The sequence below is a fragment of the Mustela nivalis genome (assembly GCF_964662115.1).
Source record: "Mustela nivalis genome assembly, chromosome: 19".
Lineage (NCBI taxonomy): Eukaryota > Metazoa > Chordata > Mammalia > Carnivora > Mustelidae > Mustela > Mustela nivalis.
In genome coordinates this window covers 27,273,772-27,291,360 of record NC_139038.1, presented here as the reverse complement: position 1 = coordinate 27,291,360, position 17,589 = coordinate 27,273,772, and the positions used below count along the sequence as shown (strand labels likewise).

Below are 17,589 nucleotides of genomic sequence, written 5' to 3'. Positions count from 1 at the left end.
CGAGGTGTTGGAAGATCCTGTCCTTTTGCATCTGTGTCAGGCCTAGGTTTGAGGCATGGATGAACCATTTTGTCTTCCCCTCCTGCTGCTTCAGTTTCAGCATCTGTAAAGTGGGCTTCAGTCCAGGCTCATGGTAGCATGAGGTATAACACCAGGATGGCCAGTGTGGTTCCTTTCACGCCGGGTTTAGTCGATGGAGTGTGACTGTTAGTTGTTCACCTATTGAAAAGCTTCTCTCTGGCTCAGTAAATTTCTGAGCTCTCCGAGGCTCCATCCGCTGCCCTGGGCCCTCTCCCAGGATCCCCACGATGCCCCCCATGACCCAGCAACTGAAGTATCACTGCCTGGTGGCGCAGGGAGCCCAAGTCGTGCTCCCGCGTCCCCCATGCCTCATCTGTCCCTGTGACAACCACCCACCGAACCTCAGATGTGTTCAACGCTTCAGACCCTTGGCAGGGGGTTACTGCCAGGCGGCCCTGTGGTTCTCGGCTCACTCACGGGGCTGGGGGTCCGCCGGGGCAGATCGGGTCGGCTCCACACGTCCCTCATCCTCCAGCCGACCCGCCCAGGTGTGTGGTCACGGCGATAGCGGAGGCACAGGAGTGAGCGGACCCCGGAGGGCAGTCCCTCTGCGAGCCTCCGCTGGCCTCGTTTGCCGGGATCCCGTCGGCCAAAGCAAGACAGGTGGTTGAGTCCGGAGTCAGTGGGGAGGGCCCTACAGAAAGCACAGATACGGGGCCGTTTGGTTACCCTTCACACCGCCCATGCCGAGCTGCTCCCCTCTGAGCCCTGTTCTGAACATGACGCCGAGAGCCCCACTCTAGCTCCACGGCGAGAACGTCCCAAGCAGTCACTGACGTCTGCTGAGGGCACAGGCGTGGGGATCGGAGAGTAGCCGGGCTCCTCTGGCCTCAGCAGCACCTAGTGTCCCCTCTCTCTACTCCCAGCTCCTGCCTGGGCTCAGGGTCAGGGGTGGTTTTGACCCTCTGTCTCCTGGTCTTTTTCTCCCGGTCAAGCGTCGGGCAGCGCCAGCTTGTGTGCCTGGCCCGGGCTCTGCTGAGGAAGACCAAGATCCTGGTGTTGGACGAGGCCACGGCGGCCGTGGACCTTGAAACAGACAACCTCATTCAGTCGACCATCCGGACGCAGTTTGAAGACTGCACGGTGCTGACTATCGCACACCGGCTGAACACCATCATGGACTACACGAGGTGATGCTCTGGTCCTCGGGTGTCCCCGTTCGTTCAGCACTGTCCTGTGTGGAGGGACAGCCCTCTCTTTCCCTTGGGTGTTTCTGACATCACTCCATCATGTATTCAGTCAACACACACGTAGAGTGCCCGCCTCATTCTCAGTCCTATTCTAGGCATTGGGGACTCAGCAAGGAAGTATCAGACAAGGAGCCTGCCTGAAGGATCTTCTAGGTCATTCGGGGGCTGGGTGCAGAGACAGGCAATAGACACTTGAACACACCAAAGCTAATGGTGCTGGGTACGAAGCAGAGAAAGTGAGAGAGCCTGTCCTGGGGTAAGCATCCCAGGGCTTTGACCAGGAGGGGTCGAGGATGGCAGCCAGTTGGAAGGCTACTGCAGCAGTCCTAACAGAAGGTGTGAGGGGCCTGACCCAGAGCAGGGATTTGTTGGGGCGGCTCTTGGGGGCACAAGGTGCTGACCCCTTCCTTGCCCCTCATGTCTGTGTCTGCTGCTCTTGCAGGGTCATCGTCCTGGACAAGGGAGAGATCCGGGAGTGTGGCCACCCCTCCGACCTCCTACAACAGAGAGGTCTTTTCTACAGCATGGCCAAAGATGCTGGCCTGGTGTGAGCCCTGGAGCTGGTGCATCGGGTCAGAGCTGCAAGGCCAACAACGCCGGCGTCCGGGGATGATGTACTGCAGCACCATCCTTGGGAACCCAGACCTCCTGTGTACCGAAACCAAAAAGAAGAAAACAAACCAACCAACCAAACACACAAAGCAGCCAGCGTGAAGAAGTAGGAGAGACACAGAAATGCAGCCCACCCAGAACCCTCCCACCCCTGCCTCCGTTGCCCTGCGAGATGCACAGATGTTCTCAGGCCCCCAGGAACGCACGCTCTTGCTCTTGGTGCTCGGCGGGGAGGTTTCGGCAGCCAAGCTGCCAGAGAAAGTGGTTTCATAAAATACGCTAGTGACCAAATCCAGCCAACTGCCTCAGGACTCTCCAGCCAAAGTCAACGGGTTCTGTCTTTGAGAAGCTCCCCGGCCCCCTGACGGCTGTCCCCGGCACCCCCCGGCATGCTCGGTCTCTTTAGGGCTGCAGGTAGGAGGTGAGGGGCCATCCGTCGAGGGCCAAGCACACTCTTCTTACCAACCATGTGGTCTTCCAGGCGCTCGGACGTGGGACTCCACGTCTCAGCCCTGCTGCCCCGGTACTCGCCTCCCAGGCTGGGGGGCTGCCTCCATGTCTACGGACTTCTCACCGATGGGACCTGGCAGCACTTCTGGGCCGTCCGGACCCAGGGCTCATGTCAGCACTGGCTCCCCAGCCTGGTCGTTCGGCTCTTCATCCACGCCGGTCTCCTCCTCGCTCTCCTCACCCCCTTTCTCCCCGTGGCTAGGAAGGCTTTACTGCTCTAGTCCCCGAGAGAGAAGATCTGCCGATGGTGATGACACGGTCAAGGCCAAGAGCGCTAGGTACTGCCAGGTAGGACCGGTCGGGGCTGAAAAGAGCCCCGTTGAGTCTCCTCCGTGTGGTTGGAATTTTTTTTTTTCCCTCGCCGCTGGCCTCAGGGTAGCTTGAAGAATGGCAGCGTGGAGAGCTTGACGTTTTGTGACTGAGTCTCTTCCGGGACAAGAAAAGGACCCATTCACGATTATCAGTGATTGCTTTTCCTTTTCTTTCTTTCTTTTTTTTTTTTTTCTGGCTTTTTTTGGTTTTTTGGCTTTAAATGCTGCTCCAAGGGGGAAAACAGTTTCAAGACTTTAATTTCTTGGGAAGAGGTGCTGGTTGAGGAACAGCGTTCCCAGGGCGGAGCCACAGCAGCCGGCAGGTGACGGGTGGTCCACGTGTTCCGGGAGGAGAACGGAGAAGCAGAGTCCTTCGTGGTTTCTCAGACCAGAGCGAGACCCAAAACGCAGAGGAAGGTCACTGCTGCTCCGAGATTCATACTCGCTATGAATTACATTGCTGACTTCACACCCAGAGAAGCACCTTCCTTCTTTAAGGTGGCATATATATTTATTTTTTTGTAAGTTATACCATTCTTCTACATTAGATAAACCAAGTTTTTCTTGGGGATCTTTTTCTAATGACTTACACTGGAAACATGAACATTTGCAATAATTTACAGTAAAAAAAAAAAAAATTTTGTTTCTTACTGAACAATTGTTCTGTTTTCTTTGGGGCGTTAGCAGAGTGTTCTGCCATGTCCTTCAGAAGTCGGGACGGGGTAACCCTCTTGCCTGCTTGTGTTCTCTTTGGCAAACCAATTGTCTCCAGTGGGAGCCCTTGTTCGGGAACGGACCTGAGGGGTGAAGAAGCAGGCGGGGCTTAGTGGGGAGTCAGCCTGGCCCGGTGGACAGAGCCTGGGCTCGAACCCTGCCTTTGCGGTTGGCTAACTGTGTGACCTCGCATAAGTCACTGGACATCGGTGCCCCCACTGCGGGTGTTACATAGGCCTGATCGTACCTGCCCTGCGGGATTGTTATGGCGATGAGCAATGGCATGTTGGTGGCACACACGACCTTAGTCATGTAAGACACAAGCCAGGCAAAAGTCCCACGTGGCCAAAATTAACCGAGAAAATCCCTTTGTGTTAGCTAGGCTGTGAGAACAAATTAGTGCTGAATTCTTGGGAAATGGAATATCAGGGTAATTTCTCACTCATGCATTCTTTGATGAGCATCAGATGCCTCTCGCCGGTCCCTGTCTTCCCTGCAGCGACAGAGAGACCTAGGCTATTACGGTCTTAGAGCATCACCTCCCAAGGGCCAGCTTCCGGAGATCGGCACTGCAGGGCAGGGGAAAGCAGGCACAGGATGACGCATCCCTCTTCTTCGTGCCCCAAACTGGAAGCGACACAAGTCCGTTCCACTCAGCCCATGGGCCAGAGTCAGTCACCTGGCCCCAGCCCCAGCGCAAAGGAAGCTGGGAGATGCAGGAGCGTGGTTTCTGAGTTGTGGCTTGCAGGGAAGTGAGGCTGGCGTGTTCAGTGTCTTCAGTTTGAAGAACCAGCTGTGTTTGGGGAGCAAGCCTGGGCTGCACCCTGAAACCAGGCCCCAAGTAATGGCACAGAGCGGGCATCCTGGCCCTGCTGGGCTGCCCTCCAACAGTGCTTTGTGTCGCCTGGAGCGTGAACGTGCTCAGCAGAGAGGTGCTGGTCAGCTTATTCCCCTGAGAAGGGAAGTATTTGGACGTGCCACATGGAGGGTCAGGTCAGTTTTAGAGGTGGGGTCCCGGGTCAGGTCCTAACCAGGAATCCCAAGTGTGCAACCTGGTGAGTTCCTGTGGGTGTGCTCTGTGGGGTGACTAGTCCTCAGGAGGCTCATGGGCCTGGGTTCAAGCTCTCGCTCTTTCCTGAAGAGGAGGACACATGCAGCCTTAGTCTCAGAGAGGGTGGCGTCAAAAGCCCTGAGGCTGGGGCAGGGGTGCCTGCTCCCCCGCTCGTCCAGGTGAGTGCGTCCGTGCTGTGCAAGGAGGAAGGGGGCCTCTCCTGGGTGCCAGGCCCTAGGCTTGGTGCTTAGCCTTGCTCCCGTGGGAGGGGGACCCCAGGCCAGGGGGGAGCGGGGACCTGGAGTGATGCTTCCCGTGTGGGTCCTGCAGCACCTTCTAGCAAAGCACTCAGAATCTGACCACTTCTCAGCTCTCTGGTAGCTGCCATGTGGGTCCCTCCCTCGTGCCCCTGTGACATCCACCTCAGCGATTTCCCTGCTGCCCTGGCCACCCTCTCCTCTCCTTCCCTGCTGTATAGTTTGTTCTCCACCCAGCAACATCATGTGCCTTTAAAAACCCCTCCATCCCAACCCTCCAGTGGTCCCCATCTCCGGCAGCAGCCAGCTACCCTCCACAACCCGGCTTCCCGCGACCTCTGCCCTGAGCTCCCCTCCAGCCACCTCGAAGGCCCCTCCAGCCACAAAGCCCCTCTGCTGCCCTTCCAGCATGCGGGGCTCGGTCCCGCCCTCTGGTCTTCCCTCTTCCCCAGACATCAGCATGGCTGGTCGCTCCCGTTTCTTTCACAGTGGCAGCTCACAGAGAGCAAGGCTCTGATCGGTTTACTCCTTAACGAATGCCTTCCCCGAGCACATCGCTCAAGGCCGGCGACAGATTCTCCAATCCAAGACTGAGCTCTCTGGGCTGGGCCCTGGGCCCTATGTGACATCATCAGGGCCTCTAGAACGTGCCTTTCAGGAGCTGCAGTTTCTTCATGGGTACAGCCGGGATCATCGCGTCCGCCTGGCCAGGTAGGTGCAAGGAAGGAAGCCGATCCCAGTAAAGCAGCCAGTGCCCTGCCTGGCCCTCAGGACCCCGTCCTACATGGTGATGCCTTTCATTCATTAGTCCACCTATCCATCCACCGGTCGGTCCGTCCATCCATTCGTCCCTGCAGGTGTCCTTTATCGAACACTCCCACATGCTATGCGCCGTGCCAGGGGCTGGGAGTCACAGTGAACGCATGGGAACAAATCCCTTGTTTCAAGAGGGAAAAGAGCCCATTCCTTCCTTTCCTGGGGGAGATGCCCGAGTGGAATTCAGCTGTCAGTGAGCTGATGTTCCAGAGCTGCAGCGGGTTAGGATGTGGGCTCTGGATCCCTGCTTACGCTCTGTGTGCATTTTCTTGTCTGTAAAAGGGGCCTCATGAAAGTGTCCTCTTCGGCTGATCACCACGGTGCCTTCCTTCCCCCGTTTTAGAGATTCCCTGAAAGCCTGTGGCGGGCATCGGGGCAGGGCTTGGTGAGCGTTTGCTGTGACGTGAGGGGACACAGGAGGGTAAAGGGCCGACCGAGCTGGGCACTGAGCCCAGGTCTGAAGGTGGCTCTCCCTGCAGGTGTTGCCCCCCGAGCATGGTGTCTGGGGAGCTGTGCTGTGCGCTCCTTGGCACCCTCCTTGGTGCTGCTCCCATGGCACACACGCCACTCTGTCCCTGAGAGAGGCCCTGGTGGCCCTCAAATGACCCTGAGTGCGTTGGCCAAACACACAGCGGCTGCCACTTTGGCCTGCGGTCACCCTGCCTGGATGTCAGGGGCCCCACTCCAAGCAAAGTACTGCATCGTGTTCCCTCCTGCCGTTCCACACTGGGCAGGCACCCCCACATGATGCCTTGGGCTATAAATAGACCCAGAACAGACCTCCCCCGACCCCGGCGCTCACCAGCTGTGTGGCCTTGGCAGGTCCTGCAAATTCTCTGGGCCTCATTTTCCATATTGCCAAAACAGAGTTGGTAGGTCCTAGCCATGGTGGGGCCGGCCCTCTGGAGGCCGGACTGGGGGCAGGCAAGGGATGCAGCCCTCTGACCCCACTTGGCAGGCGACCGAATGAGCCGATGGCCACACCTTGGCAGAGGGACGGAGAAGCTGCCATTGGATCTAGATTTCATTTCCTCTGGGCTGAAAACCCTACCCTGGCTGGACCAGCAGAAAGTCCCTGTGACTTGGCTGGGACAGGGTGGTAGGGAGGCATCCCCAGGCCCTTCCGGACGCGCCCACAAGAGCCACAGTCCGTGTATCTGGATGACCGCTGGGCTGGGTGAGCCCGGTGCCTCTCAGCTGTGGCTGATCCCCCAGGGGACATTGGGCAGCATCTGGACTTCTCTTTGTCACACCTGGAGGGGACAGTGCTTTGGCATTGAGTGACGAGAGGTCAGGGATGCTGCTGAATGTTCCACAGCGCGTGACCCAGGATTACCAGCCCCACGTCAATAGCGATCGGTTAAAAAAACATCCTGATGTGTATGGCCTCTGCCCCTCAGAGGACCCGAGGAGGGCCTCCAACAGAACAGCACTGACACAAATGGTAGAAGTTGATTGAGCCCGTGCTTTGGGTCCAGCTCAGCTTGGAGCACTTCCACGTACGAACTTGATCCCCGCAGCGACGTTGTGAGGTCACAGAAAATCCCTGGGCTGCCAGAAAGTTCATCTGAGGCGGAGACCCATTTCTCATGCTGCCCTTCACCACTGTGTGTCTGCGTGACCTCAGGCTTGGCTGTCTTAGACTCCGTCCCTCTTGCCCCGCGCCTGCCGCCAGTTTTAGCCCCGCTGTATTAGGTTCCCAACTGCTGAGGGAAATAGGCCCAAGCCCCATGGCGCGTGGTGCTGGTCCTGGCCCCGGACGGAAGCAAGCCTGGCCCATCTCTGCCATGGACCTTGGGCTTCCAACGGTCTCCCGCAGACACTCTGGTTGGTCCCCCTGCTGCGGGCCTCCCCTGACCCTGCCACCCTCCCCCACCCCAAAAGCTGGAACTTGGTCTTTTACACACATGAAAGGTCTACCCTGAGCAAATTCTCTCCGTGGGGGGCCCCACAGTCCCTGGCTCTGCCAGTCTTGTTTTTGGCACACAATGTGCTGGTGCTGGGGGCAGGCCTGTTCTTGGTGCTGGGGGCGGTGGCCAGTGTGTTGGCTCAGACAAGACGCTCCTTGGGGCTCATCTACAAGGGGGGAGGAACCGCAGCCGGAGGTGTGGAATTTTCTGGAATCCTGCGGGGAGCTTTAAAAATACATAACAGAATGGAGAGCGCATCACCGTGTGGTTGCAGCCGGTAGGAAGGTGGGTGTGGTCACGATATGGCGACCAGAGCGGTCCTGGTGGTACTGGACACGTTCACCAGCCCAACCGGTGGTGGCAAGGCCGGAGCCTGCGCAGAAACACGTGTGACATGCGCAGACACGCACACGTGTGCACAAATACAAGCAAAAGTGGGAAAATCTGACCAGAATCAATCAATGGTCCCAATGTCCATATTTTGGTTATGATGTCATACTGTTGTTTTCCAAGATGATGTTATTCGGGGAAACAGAGTAAAGCTACCCGGGAACTTTCTGGATTACTTCTTATAATGGCTTGTCCATCTACAACCATCTCAAAATAAAGGGGGTAATTTGTAAAAGTACACACTCCATTGGCCCAGCCCCAGTCCCGGGGATGGTGATTTTCAGCGTCTGGCGGGGAGCCCCGGCAGGGGTGGGTTTTTGAGTCTCTCAGGTGCGGCCCCTGGGCAGCCAGTGTGGAGAGCCACTGACCACTTCAGCTCCGGGGTGGACGGGGCCAGATGAGCCCTGATCAGACCGACCTGGGCGTTGCTGTGTCCTCCTGGGTCTGTGACGACTGGTTGCTTTCTCGGCCATTTTCCTCCCAGAGAGCAGAAGGGTCTAGACCCAACCCTGTGGTGCCACCGATGGCCCCTGGGTCACGTGTACCCCCAGGGCACAGCAGTCTCTCTGGGCAGGTACGATGAGGCGAGGGTTGAGGGCTCAGACCAGGCCCGATTCCTGTGCCAGCCTGTAAAACAGGCCCTGCTGGGCCAGCAGCTGGGTCGGGCTGCCGCTCTCCACCAGCTGCCCCTTGTCCATGACCAGCACCCTGCAGGGGTAGAGAGAAACGAGCCACTCTTACCAGCCCAGTCAGCCCTGGTCACTCTGACGCCGAAAGCCCAGCGTGTCTGCCCGGGTCGAGTCTGGCCCTCCCTGCGGTTTCCTGATGCCAACAAGCAGGGTGGAGGCTTCTGCGGGGCCCGAGTCCTGGGCCTCCTCCCTCCACTGCCCTCCTGGCATCAGTTCCGCCTCCTAACCCATCCCAGAGCCCCTCCAGCTCTGAACCCCGCTGCCTTCCTCTGCTGCTGCGGGGGTGGCGGGGGCCGGGGGGGGGGGCAGCGTACCTGGCGCAGTCCATCACAGAGCGCAGGCGGTGGGCGATAAGCAGCACCGTGCACCGGGCGAACCAGCTACCGAGGGCCGCCTGCATCTGCAGCTCCGTGCCCGGGTCCACAGCAGCCGTGGCCTCATCCAGAATGAGGATCTGGGTTTTCCGGAGAAGGGCCCGTGCCAGACACAGGAGCTGCTTCTGGCCCACGCTGGGAAAGAGTGGGAGGGTCAGGCCGGACACTGGTGTGCCTGCACGTCAGGATCGGCGGGGCCTGCCCACAGATGGGGTTCCCCCGACAGCCGCAGGAGTTGAGGGGATGGTGTGTGCCCATGCACGTCTATGCGTGTGGTCGGTCTCCAGTCCACAGAGATGGGAGGGATCCCTGTCCTGGCATTTTTGAGCACAGTGACCCGAGTCGAGACATTCAAACCCCGGTGCCTCAGGTTCCCTAGCAGTGAAATGACTATTTCTATTTGTACCCTGGGGTCTTCACCCTGTGCCGGACCCATAAGCAAGGACTGTGCAGGGTCACTTCTCACAATGACCTCCAAGGTGGTTACTGTATTAATGAGTTGTATGACTACTGAGGGTTTAAGGACAACTTAAGGCCCATAGAAGTGCTCAGCGTGCTTGCCACAGAGAAGACCCTCAGCACCTGCGGGCTTCTCCTTCTCTAGTTACCAACAGGGAAGTTGCAGCTCGAGGTCACACGGACTGTGAGACCCCTGACCCTCAAGACCCAAGGGTGTCCCGCAGTGCTCTGCTGCTTCTCATTGTGGAGCCTTCCAGCAGTGTCTCTGGGGGACCCCAGGCAAGCCTCAGGCCTCCTGTGCCAATTCTGCAAAATGGGTTTCTTATTTCTTTTAATTTTTTAAAAAATATTTCTTTATTTAATTGACAGAGAGCCAGCGAGAGAGGAAACACAGCGGGGGAGTGGGAGAGGGAGAAGCAGGCTTCCCACCAAGCAAGGAGCCCAACAAAGGGCCCACCCCCAGGCCCCAGGGATCATGACCTGAGCTGAAGGCAGATACTCAACGACTGAGCCACCCAGGCACCCCCGCAAAATGGGAGAGTGCCTTTCTGAGGACTGACTGTAGGGAAGAATTATGTTCCCTATATCTAGGCACTGTTTGAACAACTTGACTCAAAGGAGATATTCCCATTTTACAGATAAGGAAGGTGAGGCCCAGAAGATTAACTTGCCCAGGGTCCCAGAGCTGCTAACTGGGACATGTCTAAACAAGTGGGCACCAAGCTACACCACTTCCTCGGTGTCTGGAAACTATTGCAACCCTTAGTCCCTTCCCCTAACACCAGTGAGGGCAGATGGGTTTCAAAATCCAGAACATCCAGAACAAAATTTCAAAATTTCAAAAACAAAATTTCAAAATCCAGAACAAAATTCCCCCCCGCCAAATTTTATTTATTTGAGAGCAAGAGAGTAAGGGGGGGTGCAGAGAGAGAGAAAGAATCTCCAGCAGATACTCTGCTGAGCACAGAACCCTAGGCACGGCTTGATTTCACGACCCCGAGATCATGACCTGAGGCAAAATCAAGAGTCTGCCGCTTAACCGACTGAGCCACCCAGGCGCTCCCAGAGCACCTTGGTTTTGAAAAAGCACACACCTGTATGCCTGACGACAGCATTATTCACTATAGCCCAAAGGTGGAACCAACCCAAGTATCCATCAGTGAATGAATGGGTAAGAAAAATGGGGTCTGTCTCTACAGTGGAACATCATTCAGCCTTAAAAAGGAGGGAAGTTCTGACACCTGCTACAATGTGGAGAACACTGTTCTGAGCGAAATAAGGCAGCCTCTTAACTGAGGTACCCAGAGTAGCCAGGTTCCTAGAAACGAAGCAGAATGGCGGCTGCCGGGTGCTGTGGGCTGGGGAAAACAGAGAATTGCTTCTTTAATGGGTATAAGGCTTCAGCTTTGCGAGATGACAGAGTTCTGGAAATGGGTTGCACAGTGGAGGGGATGTACTCAAGACAACCAAGGTACATTAAAACATGGTAAAGACGCTAAATCGTGTGTGTATTTTACCACAATTAAAATTTCTTTAAAAAGGGGGGGCCCGGGTGGCTCAGTGGGTTAAGCCTTTGCCTTCGGCTCAGGTCATGATCTCAAGGTCCTGGGACTGAGCCCTGCATCAGGCGCTCTGCTCAGCAGGGAGCCTGCTCCCCCCACCCCACCCCCGCCTCTCTGCCTACTTGTGATCTCTGTCAAATAAATAAATAAAATCTTTAAAAAAGAAAAAAGGCATAGGCCAGGGCCTCTTGATTTGGGCTCAGGTCATGATCTCAGGGTCACGAAATTGAGCCCCATGTCGGGCTCTGCACTGGGCGTGGGGCCTGCTTGAGATTCTCTCCCTCTCCCTCTGCCTCTCCCATCCCCACTCGCACGCACTCTCTCTCTCAAAAAAAAAAAAAAATAAGAAAGAAAAAGCATCTTCCATATGTTTACTCAATACCCCAGTGCACATGGGGTTAGCCCCAATATTACATTACCTTTGTGGCAAAAGAAATGCTGAGTGGGATAAAGAAAAACTGTAAGTGGGTCAAGATTGGGTTTTTTCCCCCAGATACATGTAGGAACTGAATTAGGGGGAAAAAAACTGGCTACTCAGGGACTGTTGGCATCCGGGCTTGCTGCTGAGTGAAGGGCTTCGTGCCGTGAGGACTGGCCGGGGCGGGTAGTCCCACGCGGGAGGCGGATTGCCAGGGCGTGTTATCCGGGGCTGAGGCGGTGGGCGGAGCCTTGGCCACACCTGCTGCTCCCCCAGCTCCTCCCAGGTCCCGAGGGGTGTGGGGCAAGCCTACCTCAGGTTGTGACCTTGCTCGGCACACTCATACTGCAGCTGGCCCGGGAGGCTGGCCACCACGGCTCTGAGCTGCACCGTCTCCAAGGCCTCCCAGATGGCTTCATCTGTGTGCTCACTCAGCACGTCCAGGTTCGTCCGCAGAGAGCCGGGGAGCAGGGTGGAGTCCTGGCCAGAAGGGGCAGTGGCTCAGAGCGGGGCCCGGCCGTGCCTCTCACCTCCGCCCATCCCGGTCCCCCAGACCTCACCTGGGGGATGATGGTGATCCTGGACCGCAGCGTGTGCAGCCCCACGTGGGCAATGGGGACCCCGTCGATCCAGATCCCCCCCTCGGCCGCCTCCAGGAGCCGCACGAGGCCCCCCGCCAGGGAGGACTTCCCGGCGCCCGTCCTGCCCACAATGCCCACCTGTGGGGGGATGGGAGGCAGGGCTCGTTCTGGCCAGGCCTGGCCGGAGGAAGGCAGACCGTGGGCTGTAGGGTCCCCGAGCATCTCTGCAAGGTGCTTCCCCTGCATCCAAGATCCATCCGTCTGCCCATCATCCTTGGAGCACCCGTCCTTCCATCTGTCCCTCTGCCCTGGCATCTGATTGCCTTTCCGTATGCCCATCCCATTCTCTCCAGCCTTCTTTCTGGGCATCATTCCCTCCCCTCATCTCTCCCATCTTTCCTGCTCTGCCCCCGCCCTTCCGTTGCTCCCTCTTCCCACCCTCACCCATCCTTCCGTCGCCATCTCAAGCTACATCGACCCCGGCCTTCCTCCGTTCTCCCTCCCAGGCCAGCCAGAGCTCATCCGTCCGTCCAGCTGTCCGTCCTTGCATCCACCTCCCCCCATCCTTCCTCAGTGGTCACTGCTGCATTCTCAACGTCTGACACTCGGTGGAGGTTTGGCACGGTTTAAGAAGTGAATGACACATGTCACCCATCATGGGACAGGCACTGCTCTAGCCACCAGGAATAGAGGAAATAGGAAGTCCTTGCTCCAAAGAGCTCCTTGTGTGGTCTGGGAGAGAGGACAGCTGCGTACACCTCATTTGAATACAGTGGAATGAACAAACCGCCTCTATAATCAGACTCTGGGCCTGAAGCTGCCTGGGATTGGGGGTTAACAGAATAACCAGGGAAGGCTTCATGGTGGAGGGATTCTTGAGTGGCATTTTGAGGGACGAAATGAGTAGGAGTTTGTGGGGGGGGGGGGGAGATTCCGTGTCAACCACACTAAGTGCTAGACTGTCGACTCCCCGAGGGCAGCACCGGGTGCCCACCTGACCTGCTGAGGCAGCTGACCCACCGTGTTGGCTAAGTCCCAGCAGGGCAATGCACAGACACTTGGGCCCGGCCTTGAATGCCAAGCTCAGGAGTTAGGGCTTTTCTCTAAGGGAAGGTGGGAGCAGAAAGCAGGTCTCGAGCAGGGGAATGACATAACCAAATAAAGATCATAGGAAAACAGACTAGAGGGACTGAAATGGGAGGCTGGGGACTCAGGGGCCTAGAGCTGTCCGGGGGGAGGCAGGAAGGAAGTACAACTGGGTGAGGAGTCCATGGGATTAAGCGCCTGTAAAATGGGGTAATCCTAGCCCTTCTGCATAGAGCCGTCACAGTAAAACTGCAAATGGCAAAAAAACCATTGTTAAACCTTTCTGCATTATTGGCGATGGCCTAGGCCCTGTCCAGACAGTGTCCAGGTATTAACTCAGTTAAACGTCACAACAGCTCTAGATTGATACTATGATTTCCATTTTACAGATGGAAAAACTGAGATCAAGACACGAAGTGACTTGCTCAAGGTCAGCCATGGCAAAGCCAGGAACCGAGGTCAGGCAAACTGGATAAGGCACGTGGAGCATTCAGCCCCCTACCCCAGCACATAGTAGGTGTTCAACTAATGTCATAGACATAAAGAGAGGAGGGAGTCGGGGAGATGCCTCTTGGCTGGGACACCAAGGTGGGCGGGTGGTGCATTCCACCAAGATGGCGGCAGGTTTGGGCGAGAGTACAAATTCAGTTGGGGGTGAAAGACCCATAGATAAGGGGAGCTGAAACGGGGTGCGGAGGAGGCAGTGCTCGCCCTGGGCCTGGCCTCCATGAGGAGGAGGATGTGGGAGAGCTGCTCACCTTCTCTCCAGCGTGGATCTTGAGGGACACACCCCGGACAGCCAGCGGGAGCTCCGGATGGTATCTCAGCCCAAAGTTCCGGAACTCGATCTCCCCGCTGTGAGGCCAGGAGGACTGGGCGGCACAGGTGGGCAGCCTCCAGGGTGCCTGGGACAGGAGGGGACACAGGATCAGAGGAGCCTCTCTCCGAGGCGTCTCATGAAGTGGCCCACCTCTTTGAGGTTCAGTTTCCCCTTTGGCAAAATGGGTATGTTTACTCTCTTTTATAGGTTGCAGGGGATGTGGAACAAATTAGTATCTGGAATTATAAAAATAATGCTAGCACTGGCTATTATTATTAGCCACTGTTAATTGTCAGATGATATCCTCTCTTCCTCTAGAAGGAGTAGACACTCCCCTTCGTCTTTGGGAGGAGGGCGAGATTGCACAGTAGGGGTCATTAGCAGCTGCTGGCTCTTCCTGGGACCTTGACAGGGCCCGGTACCCCCTGGAGGCCCCTAGGAACAGTGGGCCCATATGGAGTGGCCGTAGCGTGCCTGGCCCGAAGTCCTTCCCCATGGGGTCTCCCACACCCCTCCTGGCACGCCCGCCCTCGTCCCTCTCCGAGTGGATCCTGTGTTACTCTAAATTCGCTGGGAAGCCTCTGTGACGTTGCTAGCACGCTGCTGTTACTGCGCTGTCCCACAGCTGTTCCTTATGGTCCCCTGTCACCCAGAATGACCTGCTTTGCCCAAGTGAAGAAGCACGGGAACCAGGATATGTCCCAGCCCCGGTCCCTCTGCTTTTAAGCATTCCTGCTGCGCTGGCTGCACCTCTAGGCTTCGGTGCTCAGGGCTGTCATGCCTTGAACAGATCTAGACTCCGGCCTGCAGCCGCGTCCCCTGTCCTCCACCGTCACCTCCTTCGGAGTCCGGTCATAGTCCTTCATCCGCTCCACCGACACGATGCTGCTCTCCAGGTCCGTCCAGCTGCGAACGGCCCACTGTAGCGTCTGGGTCATCTGGTGGGAGAAGACACCTCAGGCCGGCTTCAGTGAGGCCACCCCGCAGGCTTGCCTCAGCCCCCACCCGGAAGGCAGTCTCCCCGATCCTGGACAGACAAGAGGATGGGGTTTGACTGCAGCCGCCAGGAACCCCCTCTTCCTTCAGTAGAACTGTGGTATGCAGAGTAGAAAGGAGCTTGTCTGACCCCTCTGGACGCAGGTGGGGAGAAAGGACCAGAGAGGGTGCGTGGCCCTCCCAAGGAAACACAGCAGGACCTGGGCTCACTGACTTGCGTTCTGCGAGGTTTTTAGCCCGATTTGCCATCATTTTGCCTCGTAAAATGAGGATAGTAATATCCCTGCTGGGCTTGTGGGCAGAGTTAAACGAGTTAATATTTGCCAAGCTGTTAGAACAAATGCTTCATTCATAAAGAATGCTACTTAGATATGTATATTTTTCTCCACAGATAGGATCTGACATTAAATATTGTTATTAATAGTTAACAAAATTTAGTGAGGTTCTATATATATATCTTCTCTCTATATACCTTATCTCAACTAGCCCTTATAAGGTATGAAGAGATGACTGCCCCATTTTTCAGATGAGCACACTGAGGCTCTGTGAGGGGAGACTCTGGCCCAAGGTCCAGGATGGTCCCCCAGCTGCATTTTCCTCACAGGTTGGCACTCTGTTCCTTGAAGGTCCCACTGGCAGGGGTCTGTCGGTCTCGGGTGTTGGGAGTACCTGGAGGGCAGCGGACACGGAGAAGCCCACAAGGCCAGCGCTGAGGTGCGCCTTGCTGAGCACAGCACACGTGGCGGCCACCAACACCAGCACCTTCCCCAGCAGCTCCAGGTTGACAACCAGCCACCTGCGAGGGGAGGCAGGGAAGAGCCGGCTCGGCGGGGGGCCCTCTCTGCAGGACTTGCTTCTCTGGGCACAGGGCCTCATCATCGTGCCAGCTTGAGTCCCACAGGGGTCCCCAGCCATGGTCTCCTGCACACCCCGGGCCCCACCCAAGCTTGGTGGGTGGGGGAGGTGGATGATCTCCTGTCTCTTCTATGCCCTGCCCAGAGCCTGGCACGCCGTAAGTGCTCAAGTCAAGTGTTGCCATGGTGCCAACCTTCTGTCCCTGGGGTGTGCCTGGCCATATCCCTTCCTTTTGCTCCCCTTGCCTGAACCCAACCCCCCTTTTATCTTTGTGCCCATGTTGGCTTGAACGTTGCCTCCTCCAGGAGTTCTCCTGGCTTGCTCCTCCCCTTCCTCTCTCACGTGTAACTGATAACTTTGTAGCAGTTACCACCCTTTGTAAGAAAACTATTTACTCAGTCCTCGACCATCAGTCTCCATCAGCAGATCGTGAGCTTGGCGCAGACAATGGCTTTGTCTCGCTCATGACTGTGTCCCCAGCACTTTAGCACAGGGCCCAGCACTTAGTAGGGGCTCAGTGACTAATATACTGAGTGGATGAATAAATATGCAACCCCTCCTACTGGATTCCTACTCTACCATTCATCCAACAAGCACACATTAAGCCCCGACTGTATGCCATGCATGCTTTAGAGGTGCTGGGGACAGTTTTGAAACCCCTGTCTTCAGGGAGCTCTGGGCTTTACTACATATAGTATCTCGTTCTCCAAACAACCCCGCAAAATGGGGTTGTCCCCATCTGACAGGTGAGGACACTAAGGCTCAGAAGAGTTAGGTATGTGCCCAAATACACACACGTAACAAGTCTTCGAAGCCACATCACCCTGACCAATACCAGAAAGCATGCATCTTTCCCAACAGGTCATGGATTTGCAAGGGAGCAGCCCAAAAATGAGTAAGTAACCGGTTTCTTAGACGGCTGACCTTGAGACAGTCCTCGTGTTTCTTTAAATGCCAGTTTAGCCATCTGTGGAATGAGGTAACATCTGGCTCCTTACGGTTGAGAAGATTCAGTGAGATGTGTCATATGTGACATGGAAATGACTGGGCCTTCCACATAGTAAGCGCTTTCTAAATGTTCAGAAGGGCTTTTCCCGCTAGGCCAGGACCCTGGGAAGACTCACAACAGATCACCCAGAAGGCATATGGGAATGAGACACTGCCCACAGCCACAGGGCCTGAGTCGCAGCTGGCCAGGGACCCAGGGCACAAAGGGGAAAGGAATTTACATTTATTGAGTGCCTACTGTGTGTCTGGCCCTCTCCACGCTATGGCACCTGGATTCAAAGCCTAAGTCCACCACATACTGACTGTGCACCCCTGGGCAAATTCCTAAATCTCTCTGTGCCTGAGGTTCACCATCTCTGTAACAGTCTCTGCCTGGTGAGGTAATAGGACTGAGTGAATAGATCCATGTACAGTGCCCAGAACCCTGTTGGGCATGCAGGAAGCTTGTTACAAGTACTAGCTGAGTGTATTTACAAAATCCCGACAGCCACCCCATGAAAGCCCTCCCACTCTGACAAATGAGGAGAGATATGTAACTTGCCCAAGATCCCCCAGCTAGGAAGTTGCAGAGATGGGATAAGAGCCCATGCCTGTCTGTGCTCAAAGCCTGCGTTCCCGAAAGGAGGCTGAGGATGCTTGTGTAGCTGCTGCATGGAGCCGTGGAGGCCAGTCCAGGGGCCTGGCCACAGAGGCATCTTCCCTTTGGCTGACATGCCTCCCCGCTGCCTACCTGCTCCTAGTGTGTCTGCAGGCCATATTCCATCTGCTCATGGCACGAACCAAGGGCCCCCATGGGATGTAGCCTCAGTTTTATCCCTGCCTTGCTGTGTGAGCGTGGGCAGGCCACTTGGCCTCTCTGGCCACACCCTATGACCCTTGGTCTCACTCATCTGGGTTCC

The 17,589-nt window shown here is 56.4% G+C and overlaps 2 protein-coding genes across 7 annotated transcripts in view; one reads left to right on the top strand and one right to left on the bottom strand.

Moving 5' to 3' along the window:
• ABCC1 (ATP binding cassette subfamily C member 1 (ABCC1 blood group)) overlaps nucleotides 1-3,359 on the top strand; it is a 318,947-nt gene extending 315,588 nt beyond the window's left edge. For all 3 annotated transcript variants that reach the window (XR_014306603.1, XM_082715000.1, XM_082714999.1), the window contains 2 exons: nucleotides 1,017-1,211; nucleotides 1,714-3,359. Coding sequence is in view for 2 of the 3 variants with exons in the window: in XM_082715000.1 (XP_082571126.1) it covers nucleotides 1,017-1,211; nucleotides 1,714-1,822 (304 nt within the window). In the remaining variant the exon portion in view is untranslated. The remainder of the gene's footprint in view (nucleotides 1-1,016; nucleotides 1,212-1,713) is intronic.
• Nucleotides 3,360-8,006: 4,647 nt separating this feature from the next.
• Nucleotides 8,007-17,589, bottom strand: part of ABCC6 (ATP binding cassette subfamily C member 6) — a 45,309-nt gene continuing 35,726 nt past the window's right edge. For 3 of the 4 annotated variants that reach the window (XM_082714957.1, XM_082714958.1, XM_082714959.1), the window contains 7 exons: nucleotides 15,497-15,623; nucleotides 14,668-14,769; nucleotides 13,770-13,916; nucleotides 11,905-12,063; nucleotides 11,658-11,824; nucleotides 8,846-9,040; nucleotides 8,007-8,550 (listed from right to left, as the gene is read on the bottom strand). In XM_082714957.1, the coding sequence (XP_082571083.1) occupies nucleotides 8,442-8,550; nucleotides 8,846-9,040; nucleotides 11,658-11,824; nucleotides 11,905-12,063; nucleotides 13,770-13,916; nucleotides 14,668-14,769; nucleotides 15,497-15,623 (1,006 nt within the window). In that variant the 3' untranslated portion in view covers nucleotides 8,007-8,441. Of the gene's footprint in view, nucleotides 8,551-8,845; nucleotides 9,041-11,657; nucleotides 11,825-11,904; nucleotides 12,064-13,769; nucleotides 13,917-14,667; nucleotides 14,859-15,496; nucleotides 15,624-17,589 lie in introns of those variants that run through there. The other variant, XM_082714960.1, reaches the window with a different exon arrangement.